This window comes from Schistocerca gregaria, chromosome 1 (assembly GCF_023897955.1).
Source record: "Schistocerca gregaria isolate iqSchGreg1 chromosome 1, iqSchGreg1.2, whole genome shotgun sequence".
Taxonomy (NCBI): domain Eukaryota; kingdom Metazoa; phylum Arthropoda; class Insecta; order Orthoptera; family Acrididae; genus Schistocerca; species Schistocerca gregaria.
This window is the reverse complement of record NC_064920.1, coordinates 67,252,227-67,268,542: the sequence shown is the minus strand read 5'-3', so window position 1 is coordinate 67,268,542 and position 16,316 is coordinate 67,252,227. Positions and strand designations below refer to the sequence as shown.

Below are 16,316 nucleotides of genomic sequence, written 5' to 3'. Positions count from 1 at the left end.
ATGCAGGAGGACTTTACTAGCAGTGATATTAATGCTCTGGTCCTATAGTTTGAGCTCTCCCTAACTGATCCTTTTTTGTGCAGAGGAATTAGGACAGATGTAGTCCAGTCTTTAGGCCATTCACCCATGTTCCACACCTTATTACATATTAAATGTGGGGCATGCATGCCTTCCTCTCACATCACAGTCAGCGTTTCTCTGGAAATATCATCTATAACTGGGGCTTTGTTGTTTTTCAGATGCTTGATGGTATTTTCAATTTCACTCTACAGGATATCAGGTTCTTTATTTGATTCCATACAAATTTTCTCTTCTTCACTGCTGTTTCCTTTGCAATACAGTGTTTCACTGTATTGTTTCCACCTAGCTATTGCATATTGCTTGTCACTAATAATAGTGCCATCTGTATATCCTACCATCCAAGTGCGCAGTTTGAACTCTCAGGTGATGCTATTTATCTTCTTGAGTAGGCCATGCATTTCATTTAGTTTTTGATGTTGTACTATGTCATCACAAATACTGGTGAGATACTGTGTCTTGTCAATTCAGCAGCTGCCCTGTATTTTGCGACGAAGTTCTTTGTATGCTTCTTCATCTTGAGAGGCTTGTATGCCACATTTCTTTAGTGTGCTCCATTCTTCCAGGAGCAGTAGAGTATTGTTCAAAATACAGGGATTCTTGAGGGGTCTTAGTAACCTGTTATCCAAGTGAAAATCCTGAGAGAATGTGTCTTTGACTCTTGAAGAGGCGTATAATGAACAGAGCAGACACAAGATTTCTTCTTTAGTCTTCACAATCATTTGATGTGTACTTAAATGTGTGCTCACAGACTCTTATCATATGTCTCCACCTAAGAATGACATGCTTGTTTTGAAGCAGCTGAATTTTCTTCAGTTAGTATAAATCAATGTAGCTCGTTCCAGCTATTATTGGGCCCAGAATTCTTGCACAGTGTTGACAATGAAGCAAAATATATTTCTTGTTTGTTGTTCTACTAGCTAAGTTATTTTCATGAGTGGCACTTCTCGAAGAAACAGTACTGACACATATTGTGTTCATATAAACTGTAAATTTCAGTTAATAATACTAGAGTCTTCTAAGTGCAACAACATTCAGTTATTAAATTTATCATTCAGTATTTGATCCCATTTCTTGTAATTTCTGTTTTTACTCTTTGTACTGAACCAATTTAATTCCCTCCTCTTGTTACATTCTATTGCAGAGTTAATTCTCATGTGCTGTACACTTTTAGTGCCAATTACTTTTAAAAAAGAGGTAAACACTTGCCAATAACAATAAGAAATTACGCTTATTGCAACGTACTTTGGAAACTGTGCCTTAAATGTATTTTGCTCCTTATATTTTATTTTTGTAGTAGGTTGGTTTTAATTTAGATTTATTGAAAATTTTTGTATTTAATTTTCACTTTTTGTAGCTATATGAATAACTAATTTTAAGAAGTGAGTGATTGCAAGGAAATGTTACAAGAATTGAATATTTTCATTGACAGCCATGAACATATGAAAAATGGGTTAGACCAAACATTAATGTGTTTCGTATATTGATTTTACAGAAGTGTACAAGGTATGGTGACAATGGGGAATCTGATGTCACGTCTCGTAAACAGCCGTGCATTACCCACTGATCCAGTGGAAAAAGTGTTGTACCGTCAGTTTCGGAAGATTACACTGGATACATCACTGGGCAAGCTATCCCGTCTTCTCGAAAGAGATCATTTTGTCCTTGTCACTCATTCACAGAGGCTATGTAAGTCAAGTAAATAATTTTATTTTGGTATATCATTATTTGTACATCACTTGTCAAACAGACACATTTACACCATTTACTCTTATGTCTAGTATATTATTCAAGTCTATGTGACTATTCTTTTAACACTACCACTCTGGGATCTTATAAAACATTTGAAATAAATTTTGTATATATATATATATATATATATATATATATATAAAACAGAAAGAAACTTCCACATGGGAAAAATATATTAAAAACAAAGATTCCAAGACTTACCAAGCGGGAAGGCGCCGGCAGACAGGCACATGAACAAAACACACAAACACACACACAGAATTACTAGCTTTCGCAACCGATGGTTGCTTCTTCAGGAAGGAGAGGGAAAGACGAAAGGATGTGGGTTTTAAGGGAGAGGGTAAGGAGTCATTCCAATCCCGGGAGCGGAAAGACTTCCCTTAGGGGAAAAAAAGGACAGGTGTACACTCGCACACACACACACATATCCATCCGCACATACACAGACACAAGCAGACATATTTAAAGGCAAAGAGACATATTTAAAGGCAAAGAACTCTTTGCCTTTAAATATGTCTGCTTGTGTCTGTGTATGTGCGGATGGATATGTGTGTGTGTGTGCGAGTGTACACCTGTCCTTTTTTTCCCCTAAGGGAAGTCTTTCCGCTCCCGGGATTGGAATGACTCCTTACCCTCTCCCTTAAAACCCACATCCTTTCGTCTTTCCCTCTCCTTCCTGAAGAAGCAACCATCGGTTGCGAAAGCTAGTAATTCTGTGTGTGTGTTTGTGTGTTTTGTTCATGTGCCTGTCTGCCGGCGCCTTCCCGCTTGGTAAGTCTTGGAATCTTTGTTTTTAATATATATATATATATAAAACAGAAAGAAACTTCCACATGGGAAAAATATATTAAAAATAAAGATTCCAAGACTTACCAAGCGGGAAAGCGCCGGCAGACAGGCATATGAACAAAACACACAAACACACACACAGAATTACAAGCTTTCGCAACTGGCAGTTGCTTCGTCAGGAAGGAAGGAAGGAGAGGGAAAAATGAAAGGGTGTGGGTTTTAAGGGAGAGGGTAAGGAGTCATTCCAATCCCGGGAGCGGAAAGACTTCCCTTAGGGGAAAAAAAGGACAGGTATACACTCGCACACACACACACACATATCCATCCGCACATACACAGACACAAGCAGACATGTCTGCTTGTGTCTGTGTATGTGCGGATGGATATGTGTGTGTGTGTGTGTGTGTGCGAGTGTATACCTGTCCTTTTTTTCCCCTAAGGGAAGTCTTTCCGCTCCCGGGATTGGAATGACTCCTTACCCTCTCCCTTAAAACCCACACCCTTTCATTTTTCCCTCTCCTTCCTTCCTTCCTGACGAAGCAACTGCCAGTTGCGAAAGCTTGTAATTCTGTGTGTGTGTTTGTGTGTTTTGTTCATATGCCTGTCTGCCGGCGCTTTCCCGCTTGGTAAGTCTTGGAATATATATATATATATATATATATATATATATATATATATATATATATATTAAAAACAAAGATTCCAAGACTTACCAAGCGGGAAAGCGCCGGCAGACAGGCACATGAACAAAACACACAAACACACACACAGAATTACGAGCTTTCGCAACTGGCAGTTGCTTCGTCAGGAAGGAAGGAAGGAGAGGGAAAAATGAAAGGATGTGGGTTTTAAGGGAGAGGGTAAGGAGTCATTCCAATCCCGGGAGCGGAAAGACTTCCCTTAGGGGAAAAAAAGGACAGGTGTACACTCGCACACACACACACATATCCATCCGCACATACACAGACACAAGCAGACATATTTAAAGGCAAAGAGTAAGGGCAGTGTTTGTGTGTTTTGTTCATGTGCCTGTCTGCCGGCGCTTTCCCGCTTGGTAAGTCTTGGAATCTTTGTTTTTAATATATTTTTCCCATGTGGAAGTTTCTTTCTGTTTTATTTACATCGTCATTATATATATATATATATATATATATATATATATATATATATATATGTGTGTGTGTGTGTGTGTGTGTGTGTGTGTGTGTGTGTTTTACTCAGAACATTAGCTCAGATCAGTTATTTTCAATATTTCACCCCCGATTTTTTAACACCTCACTTGTTTCTTTTAGAAACTGAAACTTTTTGTATTCTTATCCCATATTATCAAATTTTGGAGGAAGAAATTATAACAACAACTTGGCCACAGCAAATTTTATGAGTTCAGAAAAATAACAACTTGTCTTGAATACACGTCATGATATTATGACACTTCTGGAGACCAAAACTGCCCCTTAGGAATCAACATGACGTCTGAAAATAACAAATATGTGAAATCCATCTCACTCTGTTCAACCATGAGACCCAGAAAGCAGCAGATACTGGCCCCCAGGTTGAACCCATATTCTCTAATTTCTGGAAGGTGTTTGGCAACTTTTCCCATTGCCACCTAATGAACAAAATGAGAGCATACGGAATATCAGATCAGCTGTATGATTGGATTGAAGAGTTTCAATTAAATGTAACACAGCATGCCATTCCAAGAGAAAAAATCTTCAGATGAAAAACTAACTTTAGGCATATCCGGAGAGAGATTTATGGGGCCATTATTTTTCACAATATATGGCATAATCCATATCAATTCAGGAATGCTGGGAATAAAACGTACCTTCATAGTCTCAGATGTTATTGAATTTAGGATATGTTAAAATGAAGTGCTAAGTAATAACACTTATTCTTTTGTTTTCTCCAAAAAAAGTTCTGCTTCGAGATACAGCTCCCCAAAGATGACACTGCGCATACCATTTGGAAGATGTGAATTTAAAAAAAAAAATTTTAAAATGCTGCATCTCTGGAACAGTTCTAGGTATTTTGTTGGGCCTTTTTTTACTTTAAAGATAACTGTTTTATCATTACAACGAAATCCTCCATTTGGACTTATCTGTCAAAGTTCTTTTACTATAGCATTCTGAACTTTTTTTTAATAATTTATGGAATTTCTTTTATTCAGAAATGCCAATCCATAAAATTTTGATTTTTTTTTTTTCTGTTGATTAGTACCATGTAGTTCTATATTCCCTGAGAAGGTGAGCTTCCACTTTTAGGTTGAACAGGTTTTATAAACAATTGAAATTTTTGCCATACATAAAACCTGTTTTATTGCCACATCATCACATAACAGGATCATAAAAACAAAACCTAGCCTTATTTAACATAATTTTAGTTTTGAAAGATGCGTAAGAGACTCATTTTTTCAAGCATTTTAAATGGTTCAAAATGTATGTGAAAGGTCCAGCGACTTAACAACTTCTGTGCACCCTGTTCTGTGCTTAAATTAGCCAGTCAATGAACTAAAAATGTGTTCCACTGCTTCAGTATCTTCCTTTGATAAAGAGTGATGCTTTCCTGTTGAACCAATAGGAACTAGAGCACTTACAATCTTCAAAACATCGTGAACAGGAAGTGGGCCCTGATGGCATTGTTGCTGCCCTTCAGCTGGAAACCTATATCCAGCAGCTGGTCTGTGTGGTAGCGTAAAGTTCACTACAATTTTGTTTAATTCATAACCGATGTCTATAATCTCTGCATTGACACTTGGTGCAGGGATTGGCAGTCCATCCTGAGCATTAACAAATATAATGTATAAATAATTTATGGGAATGCAGCCAGGTGACATCATAGGCAAAAACAACAACATTTTGAGAGGTGACCACCCTGCCATTTTCAATGCAAAATATTGGTAGTTGTCTACAATGTCATCCAGCTGCATTCCTGTTAATTATTTGAACATTGTACATGCTGGGAGAAACTCAGGTGCATAAACAGGCAGCAAAACCCACTATTGTATGATTACACAATTGCAGAGCACTTGCTGAATCATATACATAAAATATACAGTAGTATGAACATGGAGAAATTTACTTGGGGGGGGGGGGGGGGAGAATCATTCCACTTGGGAAGTGTGGAAAGTACAATAGATTATTTGTTTTAGTTGTAAATATTTGTCATATGTTGTTGTTTTTCTGACATGTTATAATCTTCTACATCCTGGAGGACTTACTAACTAGGGGATCAATTGGAATGAAAGTAAATCTAATCTAATCTGACCACAGGTAAGGAAGATGGCAGCCTGAGACTCATTGGAAGAATGCTCAGGAATTATGTTTTGAAAAATAAAGAAACTTGCAGAACAGTTGCTTAATCCACAGTTTTTTTTATTTTGTACACACAATTGGTTTCAGAACTGTTAAAGTTCTGTCATATGGTGTAATCTGAAATAGTAAAAATGTTCTGTAACACACAAGTAGGACAGGATACTCAAATCTGAAATACCAGATAAGGAACTATGAGGCAGAAATTTATAAATTAAAACAAATTACTAAAGAGAACAGGATGTTACTCACAAATAAAATCACTTAATAAACTGAGGTCACCTCACCCGAATGTTGTCATGAAACCAAACTGTTATATGTTTTTCTGCTTGTGTTCCCAGGCACACAGCTTTGGGGAATGGTTATTATTTAATTATTGTCTCTTCTATCCATGTGACATAGGACCTTTGGTTCCATGACAATATTGGGGTGATGATTACCTCAGTTTATTAAGTGATTTTATTTGTAACATCCCGTCCGCTCTTCTCATTTGTTTTAATTTACATGTTTTGGGTGCATAGTTCCTTCTCTCATACTTCAGATTTGAGTATCCCCTCCCATTCATGCGTAACATTTTTATTATTACAGTTTTCACCAGATGATGGAACTTTAACTGTTCTAAAACTGGCCATGTGCACACAATAAAAGTTTGTGAATTAAGCAACTGTCCTGCAGTTTCTTCATTTTTCAAAATGGACTGGTACAGTTGCAGTTGCCCCATAAGAAGAAGTCATGAATTGTAGTCCTTCCACAGACAAGGTAGCTTACAGAACACTTGTTTGACCAATACTTGAATGTTGCTTGTCAGTTTGGGATCCATACCAGATAGGATTGATAGAGGTAACAGAGATGATCCAAAGAAGGGCAACATATTTCATTTCAGATTCATTAGTAAGTACAAAAGTGTCATGGAGACTCTCAGCTAGCTCCAGTTGCAGGCACTGCAAGAGCGGTGTTCTGCATGACGGGGTGGTTTACTGTTGAAGTTCCAAGAGTGTACATTCGTAGAAGAGACAACCAGTATATTGCTTCCTTCTATGTGTAACTCAAGAAAAGACCTTGAAGGTAAAATTAGTGAGGTTTATGCTCAGACAGAGGCTTACCAACAATTGTTTTTTCTGCAAACCATTTGCAAATGGAACAGTAAAGTGGTGTAGTGAAGCACAGTACCCTCTGCCACACACCATAAGGTGACTTGCAGAATGTAGATGTAAATTTCAGTTATTCTAGTACAGGGGAATTGGGCTGGCAGTTCTTGAGAGAAAGTTGTGACTTCCTTTCCTTACCAGATTACTTTGCATCTACCCCTTTATTCTCCCTGCGCCATTATATCATATGGTATCATTGTGTTGCTCTGCCTTAGAACACACAAATTTCTTTTGTATGAGGAACCACTTTTTTAATGGTGGCACCTTGAAAAAATGGTTTGGGAAGGATTTGACAGTTTCTTGAAGAGCTGAAAATTACTTCCATCTCTTTTTTTATTTGACATAGAGGAAAAAATGAACTTTTCAGACAGTAAATTGAGTGAATGTGGACAATGAGACATTGATTTTATGGTTTTCCTCTGCCAAAAATATTCTGCTGTGTGACTGCTGTAATTATCATGTGAAGGATTGTGTGACATTTTCCTGATGTCATTGAAGGCATGTGGTGAACAAATTGTTGCATGCCATTCATCATTCTCTGACCCTTGAAACCAATAATGGTCACAGCAGCAATAATTTTCTTGGAAGCTTTTTACAAATGAATTCCAGCATCCCATGGGAATGTTGCAATAAAAGGCAATGGCCAATCCTTCCAACACCAGAAAAGCAAAATTTTCTGTACCTGAAAATGTTAATAAATGAAGCCCTTTTGTTGGTTCCAGTTCATCTTGGAAGACTGAAACATTTAATTGCTGCTTACTTATGTGCTTGTACAAATAAAGCCAAATTTAATATCTGATTATGATGTCTTATACAAATTTTCCATTTCTTTGATCAAGGTTTTTGAATATTTCCATGCACCTAATGACTCAAGCCTGGTTTTGAGCTTTGGTCAAATTGTGAGAGATCTGTTGGAGACAGATCTTTTTCAAAGATATATTTTTATGCAAAATCAAATATTTTGTTGTCTTTGATGTGTATTAACAATGCATCTGCCTCATGGTGTCACATGCTGATTTTCTTCAATCATATTTCACACGGTGTCAGTGTTTTTTGGAACAGCATTTGATTTTGGTCCATCTTCACGAAAGTAATTTCTGAAGAAAACACAACTGTAACGAAATACTGAAAGCCAATTGTAAATAGTCTTTTCTGGAGGTGACTGATTACTAACAATTAAATGAAGTGGTTTGAGATGATGTTATTGAATTAGGCCTTTACAGAAATCATAAGAACCTGCCTAACAAGAACCTTCACATAATATTTCCATTTAACACTGTTTCTTGAAACTTTCAATGTAAAAAAACAATATTTCCTATTTCTGAGCTTCCATTATTTACCCAATAACAAATGACAAATTTTCAAACAGTGGTGTCACATCTGAATACTGTCATCTAGTAGTTGTTTGTAAAATCTTAACATGTGATGCACACAATACATAATATTCTGTGAATCACATTATGATGACACAGTGCTAGCATACAGACAAATCACAAGTCTATAGAACCTGCCACTGATGATGCTTTGCAGAGAGTAAGGCAAAATGCATGTGGCACAAAAAATGTGTTTCACTCAATTGTAGTTAGATAGTCGACAAGTGAAAATTAACAATATTGGTGTATTGTGATCACATGTGTGTTGGTGTAGGTTTTTCAATATTTCTGTGATGCTTTATTATAGGCCAAAGAAATCTTTTACCAATCTTGCTGCCCTTCATAGTATATGTTCAGTATTCCTTAGTAGACCTATCTGGTATGGGTTGGTGGAAGTCACATATGGCGCATGTATGATATAAATGAGGTACAAAACACTAAGTTAGACATACACTTTATTGAATGAATGCATACAGACATAAAGACACACAACTATACAACATGGACACTAATATTGGGCTGAAGTCTCTGGTCAAGTCACAGATATAGCACTCACAGTATGGCATGAGCACTTAACATGCAGCATAGCTGATGCAGGAAGCATCAGGTATGTGCACACAGGATGTCGGTGCTGATACCAGGTGGGGTGTCAGTGGTCAAGGTGAAGATGTTGGCATGTGGAGGCTGTGGGTACCAAAGGGGTGGTGTACGTTGAGAGAATGGTATGATTGACGTGAGCCTCTAATTTATTAGCTGGTGTGACCTTCAGTGAATGTGTCACGTGTTGTGACTGTCCATGATGGACTGGAGGCTGAGAGGGGTTAAAAACACTGAGTGCTGACGTGTTTTGAATCGACGCTGATGTCTGTGTAGATGGAAATGCAGTCGTAAAGTCCAGCACTGTTGTGTTGAACTCGTGTTGGGAAAAGGTGCTGAAGTGATTAGTGCAACTGACCGTGGTCATAATGGCATCTTGTTGCATTCAGTTCCTCTGATGTGTCCTGAATGTGGCATTGTAGAGCATCATTGACCTGTAATAGGTGTACGGTAATCTAATGGTGGAACAAGAAGAATACAGTCGATGGAGTCAGTGTCGTCATGTGAAGATCAGCAGCGCGATGGTGATCGAACTGCATTTCGATGAGTCATGTGGAAGAGGTGTGATGGCAGTGTGTAGTACAGCTGGAAGGGTGTGCCTGAAGGTGCTAGTGGTGGAGTATCCAACTTGCAGGGAGAAGCACAGTGTACCATTGTGTGTGTTTTGTTGTATGTCTGGGTTCGGTGATGACACACAAGTTTCCTGAAGTGGGGAGACAGCACTTCAGCCGGCCGGAGTGGCGATTCTAGGCGCTACAGTCTGGAACCGCGTGACCGCTACGGTCACAAGTTCGAATCCTGCCTTGGGCATGGATGTGTGTAATGTCCTTAGGTTAGTTAGGTTTAAGTAGTTCTAAGTTCTAGGGGACTGATGACCTCAGAAGTTAAGTCCCATAGTGCTCAGAGCCATTTGAACCATTTGAACAGCACTTCAGATGTCAGGTAGGCATGACCAGTTGGCAGGACCAGGGTCACACATGCATCATCATGATGGTTGTGTGTCAAAACAATGAGCTGCTTGCCCGCTATGGTAAGGGCAGCGGATGTGTCATCATCACATTGTAGGACCAGTGTGTTCTCCATATGGAGTGCATCTGATGATGAACAACAGTTAGCATAGTGTAGGTGAATCACCGAGAACTCTTCAGCTGAGGGGGAACACTGCTCGACTGTGTTGATGGATGTACAATTGTCTTCCTGTTGTTTGTCTTTAATGGTCAATGTACCAGGTAGAGTTAGAGGTGCTAGGGTGAAAGGTCCTGGGATGCAGGGCCCTGTTGAAGTAAAACAGTGTGGTGTGTTGTTGTGTTGTATGACTGAGGAGAGGTGGAAATGGCATAAAAAGCTCTGTCACTAGGTCTGGTTTTATGATTTCCTTAAAAGAGAAGTCCATATAAGGTGGTCGGATAGTGATTGTAATGGGTTCTTGGTCACGGGTCTGTGCAGTACGATTGACGAACTGGCAACTTCTTGCGGTTGCAATGCCATAGGTTTGCCCATTGATGATGAAAGATCAAGTAGTTGCAGTTTGATGTCAGAGCTGATGTCTGCCAAAAAGTGGCTTGCCAGAAAGAGGACAAATGGAGGTCGAAGCTCCACGAAATACTCATTAGAAACTGGGTTGATGAGAAGATGATATTCATGTGTGCAATCTGAGATGTGAAGTCCAGTAGCAGTCTTTCTCAGTGGTGTGAGAAACGATTTTGTCACAAGTCAGTCGACAGTTGTGTGCCGAACTGTGGCAGGGATGCAAACTGCTGGACAAAGCAGTTTTGCCTGGGTGCGGCACAACTTGTTGCATGAAGCTGTTGTGCGGGCATTGCGTGTTGATGATGTTTCATGTAGGTGAGAATACAGCGTGCATGGTAGTGTTCTGCACAAGCCAGGGCACGACACAGATATGTTCTGTGCAGGCACAGGTGCAGTGCTGATGGGAATGTGCTGTGCAGGTGTGGTACGGCTCTCGGGGATGTGGGGGTTTGTTGATGCGCAAAGGCTGTCAATCCAGACAGGTGCGGTGATGCCAGAGTCTGAAGCGATTTTGTTAGATCGATTTGGCTCTGGTGCTATGAGGAGGGAAGCATGCTAAGAACATTCTTGATGTGATTGTTCATTTGCAACACCACTAGTTAGAAATAAGTTGTCCACATTTGTATGCCGGGTTTGAGGTTGGTCTGAACAAAACTGGGTATGTTCCATGGTCACATAAGAAAGCCAGGCAACTGGCGTCAACAAAGGCAAAGTGAACAAATTTTCATGCAGTGCAGAAGATGTGCTGTCTGTGCTGAATGAATGTGAATCTATCCAGTGAGAATGTTGTAGTCCAGTCTTTGCATAGTATTTCTGCAAGTAGGTTAAGGTGATGAGGTCCCACAGCAGATTGTTTGTTGTATTTAGTTTTTCAGGACTGGCATTGTAAGTTGAACCAGAGTAGTTGAGCACTTCAGTTGAATAACTGATGTCTATAGATGGTGGACAAATCAGTTGAGAAGCACTGCACTGTCCAGAACAGAAGCTGTTGGCACAGCATGCCAGTTTCAGCACACATCAGTTAACAGAGGTTACCTTGTCCTAGTGTAGCAACCATATTCATGCAAAAATTAGATTTTACACAGTCATTGCGAATCGTAGGGTCATCAGTGTGGGTATGATGTGAGTGAAGTATGATGCAACATGGTAGACATACACTTCATTGAATGAGTGCATACCCTGCTACAATAAAACTGAGGTGACTGGTCTAGCACTCACAGCCCATCATCAATGCATATTGTAATTTTGTCCCCCACAGGTCCCACACACTTCAGCAGTATTGTACTATGGCTCCCATGAGTGTTTCGTAAACAATCTTCTTTGTAGACTGACTGTCTTTTCCTAGTATCTTACTAATGTGCTGAAGTCTGATACCTGCTTTACCTACAATTACGCCTATATAATAATTCCATTTCATAGTCTTATGAATGGTTAAATCCAGTTAATTGTATAATGACTGTTTACAGTAGTGACTTATTGATGTTGTAGTCATAAAATACTACATTTCTACATTTTTTTGGAGTGCATAGTTTTGCATTTCTGAGTTATCAGTCTTAGCACCGCTGTGAACCATAGTGCAATCTGATGGAATATTTGTGCAATTTCTTTCAAACCGTACTTTATTATCGATAGCTAAATCATATGCAAAAAGTCTGAGGTTGCTATTAATATTGCTCACCAGGTCATTAATATATGGCATAAATAGCAAGATGCACCTCTAACAACAATGTTAAGAAGCCATGGATAAATACCAGCACCAAGATATGTCTTAAAACAAAGCAAGCATGTATAATGAACCTAGAACATGAAACAGCTATTAATAACTCATCTTCTTTGAGAAGTGTTGAAATATTATTCACAAAATTGATGTTCTTGTTCGTGGTGGTGGTGATTTCCTTTACGCTTGCACAGTATACTGATTGAATAACACTGTGGATAGGCTTCAACCCTGTGTCACTCCTTACCCAACTACTGCTTGCTTTTCATATTCTTTGCTCTTATAAGTATAGTCCTCTTTCATTCCAAGTTGTAAATAACCTTTCACTCCTTGTATTTTACCCATGATATCTTAAGAATTACAAAAAATGTAGTCCAGTCAACTTTGTCAGAAAGAATAGATTGTTACTTGCTACATAGAGGAGGAATTGAGTCAGACAGGCACAATGAAATATCCTATTGAAATATTTGTGTGGTTTCAGTTGCCTGAGACTGTAGACGTGTGTGTGAGTTGCATTTGCGGGCGCACACATGTGTGTGTGTGTTCTACTTTGGGAAGGGGACTCTGTCCAAAAGCTTAAATATTTTACCAGTCTTTTTATTGTGCCTGTCTGCAGCTCAATGTCTACTCTGTGGTGAGTAGCAATCTATCTTTTCCATACTATTGTTATTCCATCCTGGGCTTTCCATTATTCAACATTGTCAAAAGCTTTCTGTCCTTCTACAAATACTGTGAATATAGGTTTTCCGTTCTTCAACCTATCTTGTGCATTAAGATGCAGGATCAGTATTGCCTTGCATGTTCCTACATTTTGGAACCCAAACTGATCTACCCTGAAATCAGCTTCTACCAATATTTTGATTGTTCTCTAAGCACATTGTGTCAATACTTTGCAACCATGACTAATGTGACTGATAATTCAGTAATATGCACTCCAGTCACCACCTACCTTCTTTTGAATTGAAATTATTGCATTCTTCTATAGGACTACATGTATTTCACTTGTTTCATATATTTTGCACACCTGGCAGAATAGTTTTATTATGGTATGTTCTCTCAAAGTTCTAAGTAATTGTCTACTCTCATGGGCCTTGTTTTGACTTAGTGCTTTCAGTGATTTGTGAGATCCTTCTTGCAATATTTCTGGCCACACATTTCCTTTTTCCTGTTGGACATAAGGGAACCAAAAGGTCATAAATAGGGTGAATCCCCTACCTTTCTGTATTTTCTTCAGTTTTAATCTGCAGTTCATATTTGGCACTGGAAATGTTTTGCAGTTTAAAATCTTATCGTTATGTAATCTATCTGAAGCCTTATGGTGTGTTCAGATCTCTTCCACTTTCAGATATACAACCCTCTTTCATGATTCTTAAACTGTGTTAACAAAGACCAAATTGTGCTCTGTGAAGAATTATATGAATCAGCTTCCCCTTTCCTTTCTTTACCATAGTCTAATTTGTCCTACCAGTTTTCCTTTCCTTCCTTTTTCAGACTATCACATTTCAAACCACATCACAGTTACCTTTTCATCTCTCTTAGTGATCTGAATGAAGTGAGGGAAAAATAAAAATGTAAAAATGAGCCCGGAGAGACATTCAGCAGGGCTTCAGCTGTTGTTCTGAAATTTGTAATAAGCAAACGATTGCCAAGATATTCACTGAACATTTCCTTAGTGTAACAGAGCAGACAAGTCAGCTGTGTGTGAGGCAGTAAATATCCTCAAAAATGAAGTTTTCATTACTTTTGATGAAATTACCAATCTCCTGTAGTCATGGTGAACCGAGGAAGACCATTCCTTCATCAAAGAATAAACACTTTTCAGAAGTGCTCTATACATATGTGATGTGCTACTGAAAACCTCAACTAGTAAATGATGTAGAGTTGTGCCATCCATAATATGGTATTGTACCAGTGAATATTTCCAGGAAGGATGAAATTCGCTTCATAGAACCACTTCATAAAAAATGTAAATAACTGTAGAATGGTTTCACTATTAACTGTGTTTTCCAAACTATTTGAAAACTGTTGGTAACCAAGATTGGAAACATTTTGACCAATTTCTTATTATAAATAAAAGACACTTTGTCTTTTAATCAATGTATCAGTTGAAAAAGTTTCTTTGCATTTGTGGGCAACATCATAGATATCCTTAATAACTATAGTTTGCCAGAAAATAATGTAAAGAGCACTCATAAATTATTTATAATCCACCATGAATTTTCCAGACCATATTAATAGTTTGCAGTAAGTATCTGCTGGAACTTGTGAAAATCCTCCTGTGTTGATCACAAATTTCTGTTGGAGAAGGTATTTGTTTTGAGAACAGAAGTTCTATTGCTATGCTTTACTTTAGAATTTTATTTATTTATGTTTCATTTTCTTGCATTTAATTTCAAGGTCACAGCCCCATTTCTCAAATGCTAATTCATGTATACAGTCAAAATGTCGAACTTATCATTGACTGTGATTATATTATGTTGCATGTACTATAAATTTATTACTCATTTTCACTAGTAAAACAATGTGCAGTCAGAATGACAAACTACTTGAGCTCTATAGCACAGGACAAGAAGTGGTATATAGGCCTACAACAAGTAGCTTCTCTAAAATATTTCTCATTGTTTCTGTATAAGTGCGTGATACTACTGTGTTAATTTTTCTAATATTTGTTTCTCTTTCAGACACAAATAGCAATGTGGTTGAGACAAGGGAAGTAATTATTGGAATTGTTACACCGATAGATCTTCTGAACTATATAACAAACAAGGGTGGTGTAACAAATGGCAGTGACATCCTTAATGGAAGTATAAAGACATCTGAATCAGAATAAACATATGGACTGTGGTTTTCAGCATTCTATTAAACATAAATTGGATGTTTAAGAGTGAAAAAATGTGTCCAAGAATGAAAAACTGTACTGAACAATACAGATAGTTTTTATTTCATCCATCAATTCAGAGACAAAGGAAATAATTAAAATGCCCATTGTATGCACCAAATGGAGAGGCACCACCAAAGACCAATTAACAAACTTTTTATGTAGATGATCATTGACTAGTAAAAATTGTTTGCATTCAAAAAATTAAATTTGCTTCATGTATTAGGTCAGTGTCAAATGCAACAAAATTCATCATAAATGACTGAGCAAAGGAAACAGAAGCTAGAACATAGCTCAAGGAGGGACTGATGGCTAGTACTTCTTTTTAATTAATCTATGAGGAGTATATTATTAAAATGGTTAAAAAAAGTGTAGTTCTTCCAGTGGCTGAAAATATATGTATTCTCAGACTTACAGTTACCATTTTGATACAAAATAAAGGGAATCTGAAGAGTATAAGGGAATTCAATTATAATTTATGTTCATGCCAAGGTCAAAGCAGAAACTGCAAAGTACAAATGCAAATGTCTGTGATGTTGGAGTTTGATTTTGTGGCATGTATTCTGTTGCATATCATTTATAGTGGTGCTTATTCATAGTTAAGTGTATTGTTCCATTGATAGGCATCATAAAGTACAATTTAAGAAATGCATTGTGGCATGTGTTGTCTAAAGAAGTGATTCAGTACTGATGTTAACATGCACCTTCATATGAGTTATATTTTTTCACTGTTTTGATGATCAATAAATACTTTTTTAGAAAATATCTGTCTAATAAATTGACTTGTAATAAACAACATGCTGAACTAAAGTTAAATAATATTGTTATGGAATAATATATTGGCCCATGTGTTCTTGTAAGTATGTAAATCCAATTTTAAAAGGAAAGCAGTCATCAGTTGTGATGTACATTAACAATGTACACAGTCCAGTCAAATTAATGTGACTGCAATTTATGTTTGATGACAATGTGCAGTAACAACCCACAGACAGAAGGTCTAGCAGTGAAGGGTATATGAAAGGTGTTGGGGGGACACAGAAAAAAGGGCAGTCATATAATGCAGAAACAGAGATATGTATCTAATGTTCAAAAGGTGGTGGTCATTGGCTTTTGGACCAACTGTGAAAGCATTAATGAAATGGC

The 16,316-nt window shown here is 37.8% G+C and overlaps 1 protein-coding gene across 2 annotated transcripts in view; it reads left to right on the top strand.

Annotated features, from left to right (window-relative positions):
• Positions 1-15,936, top strand: part of LOC126330208 (cystathionine beta-synthase-like) — a 132,940-nt gene extending 117,004 nt beyond the window's left edge. For both annotated transcript variants that reach the window (XM_049996343.1, XM_049996351.1), the window contains exons 10-11: positions 1,574-1,767; positions 14,977-15,936. In XM_049996343.1, the coding sequence (XP_049852300.1) occupies positions 1,574-1,767; positions 14,977-15,125 (343 nt within the window). In that variant the 3' untranslated portion in view covers positions 15,126-15,936. The remainder of the gene's footprint in view (positions 1-1,573; positions 1,768-14,976) is intronic.
• The last annotated feature ends 380 nt before the right edge of the window (positions 15,937-16,316 follow it).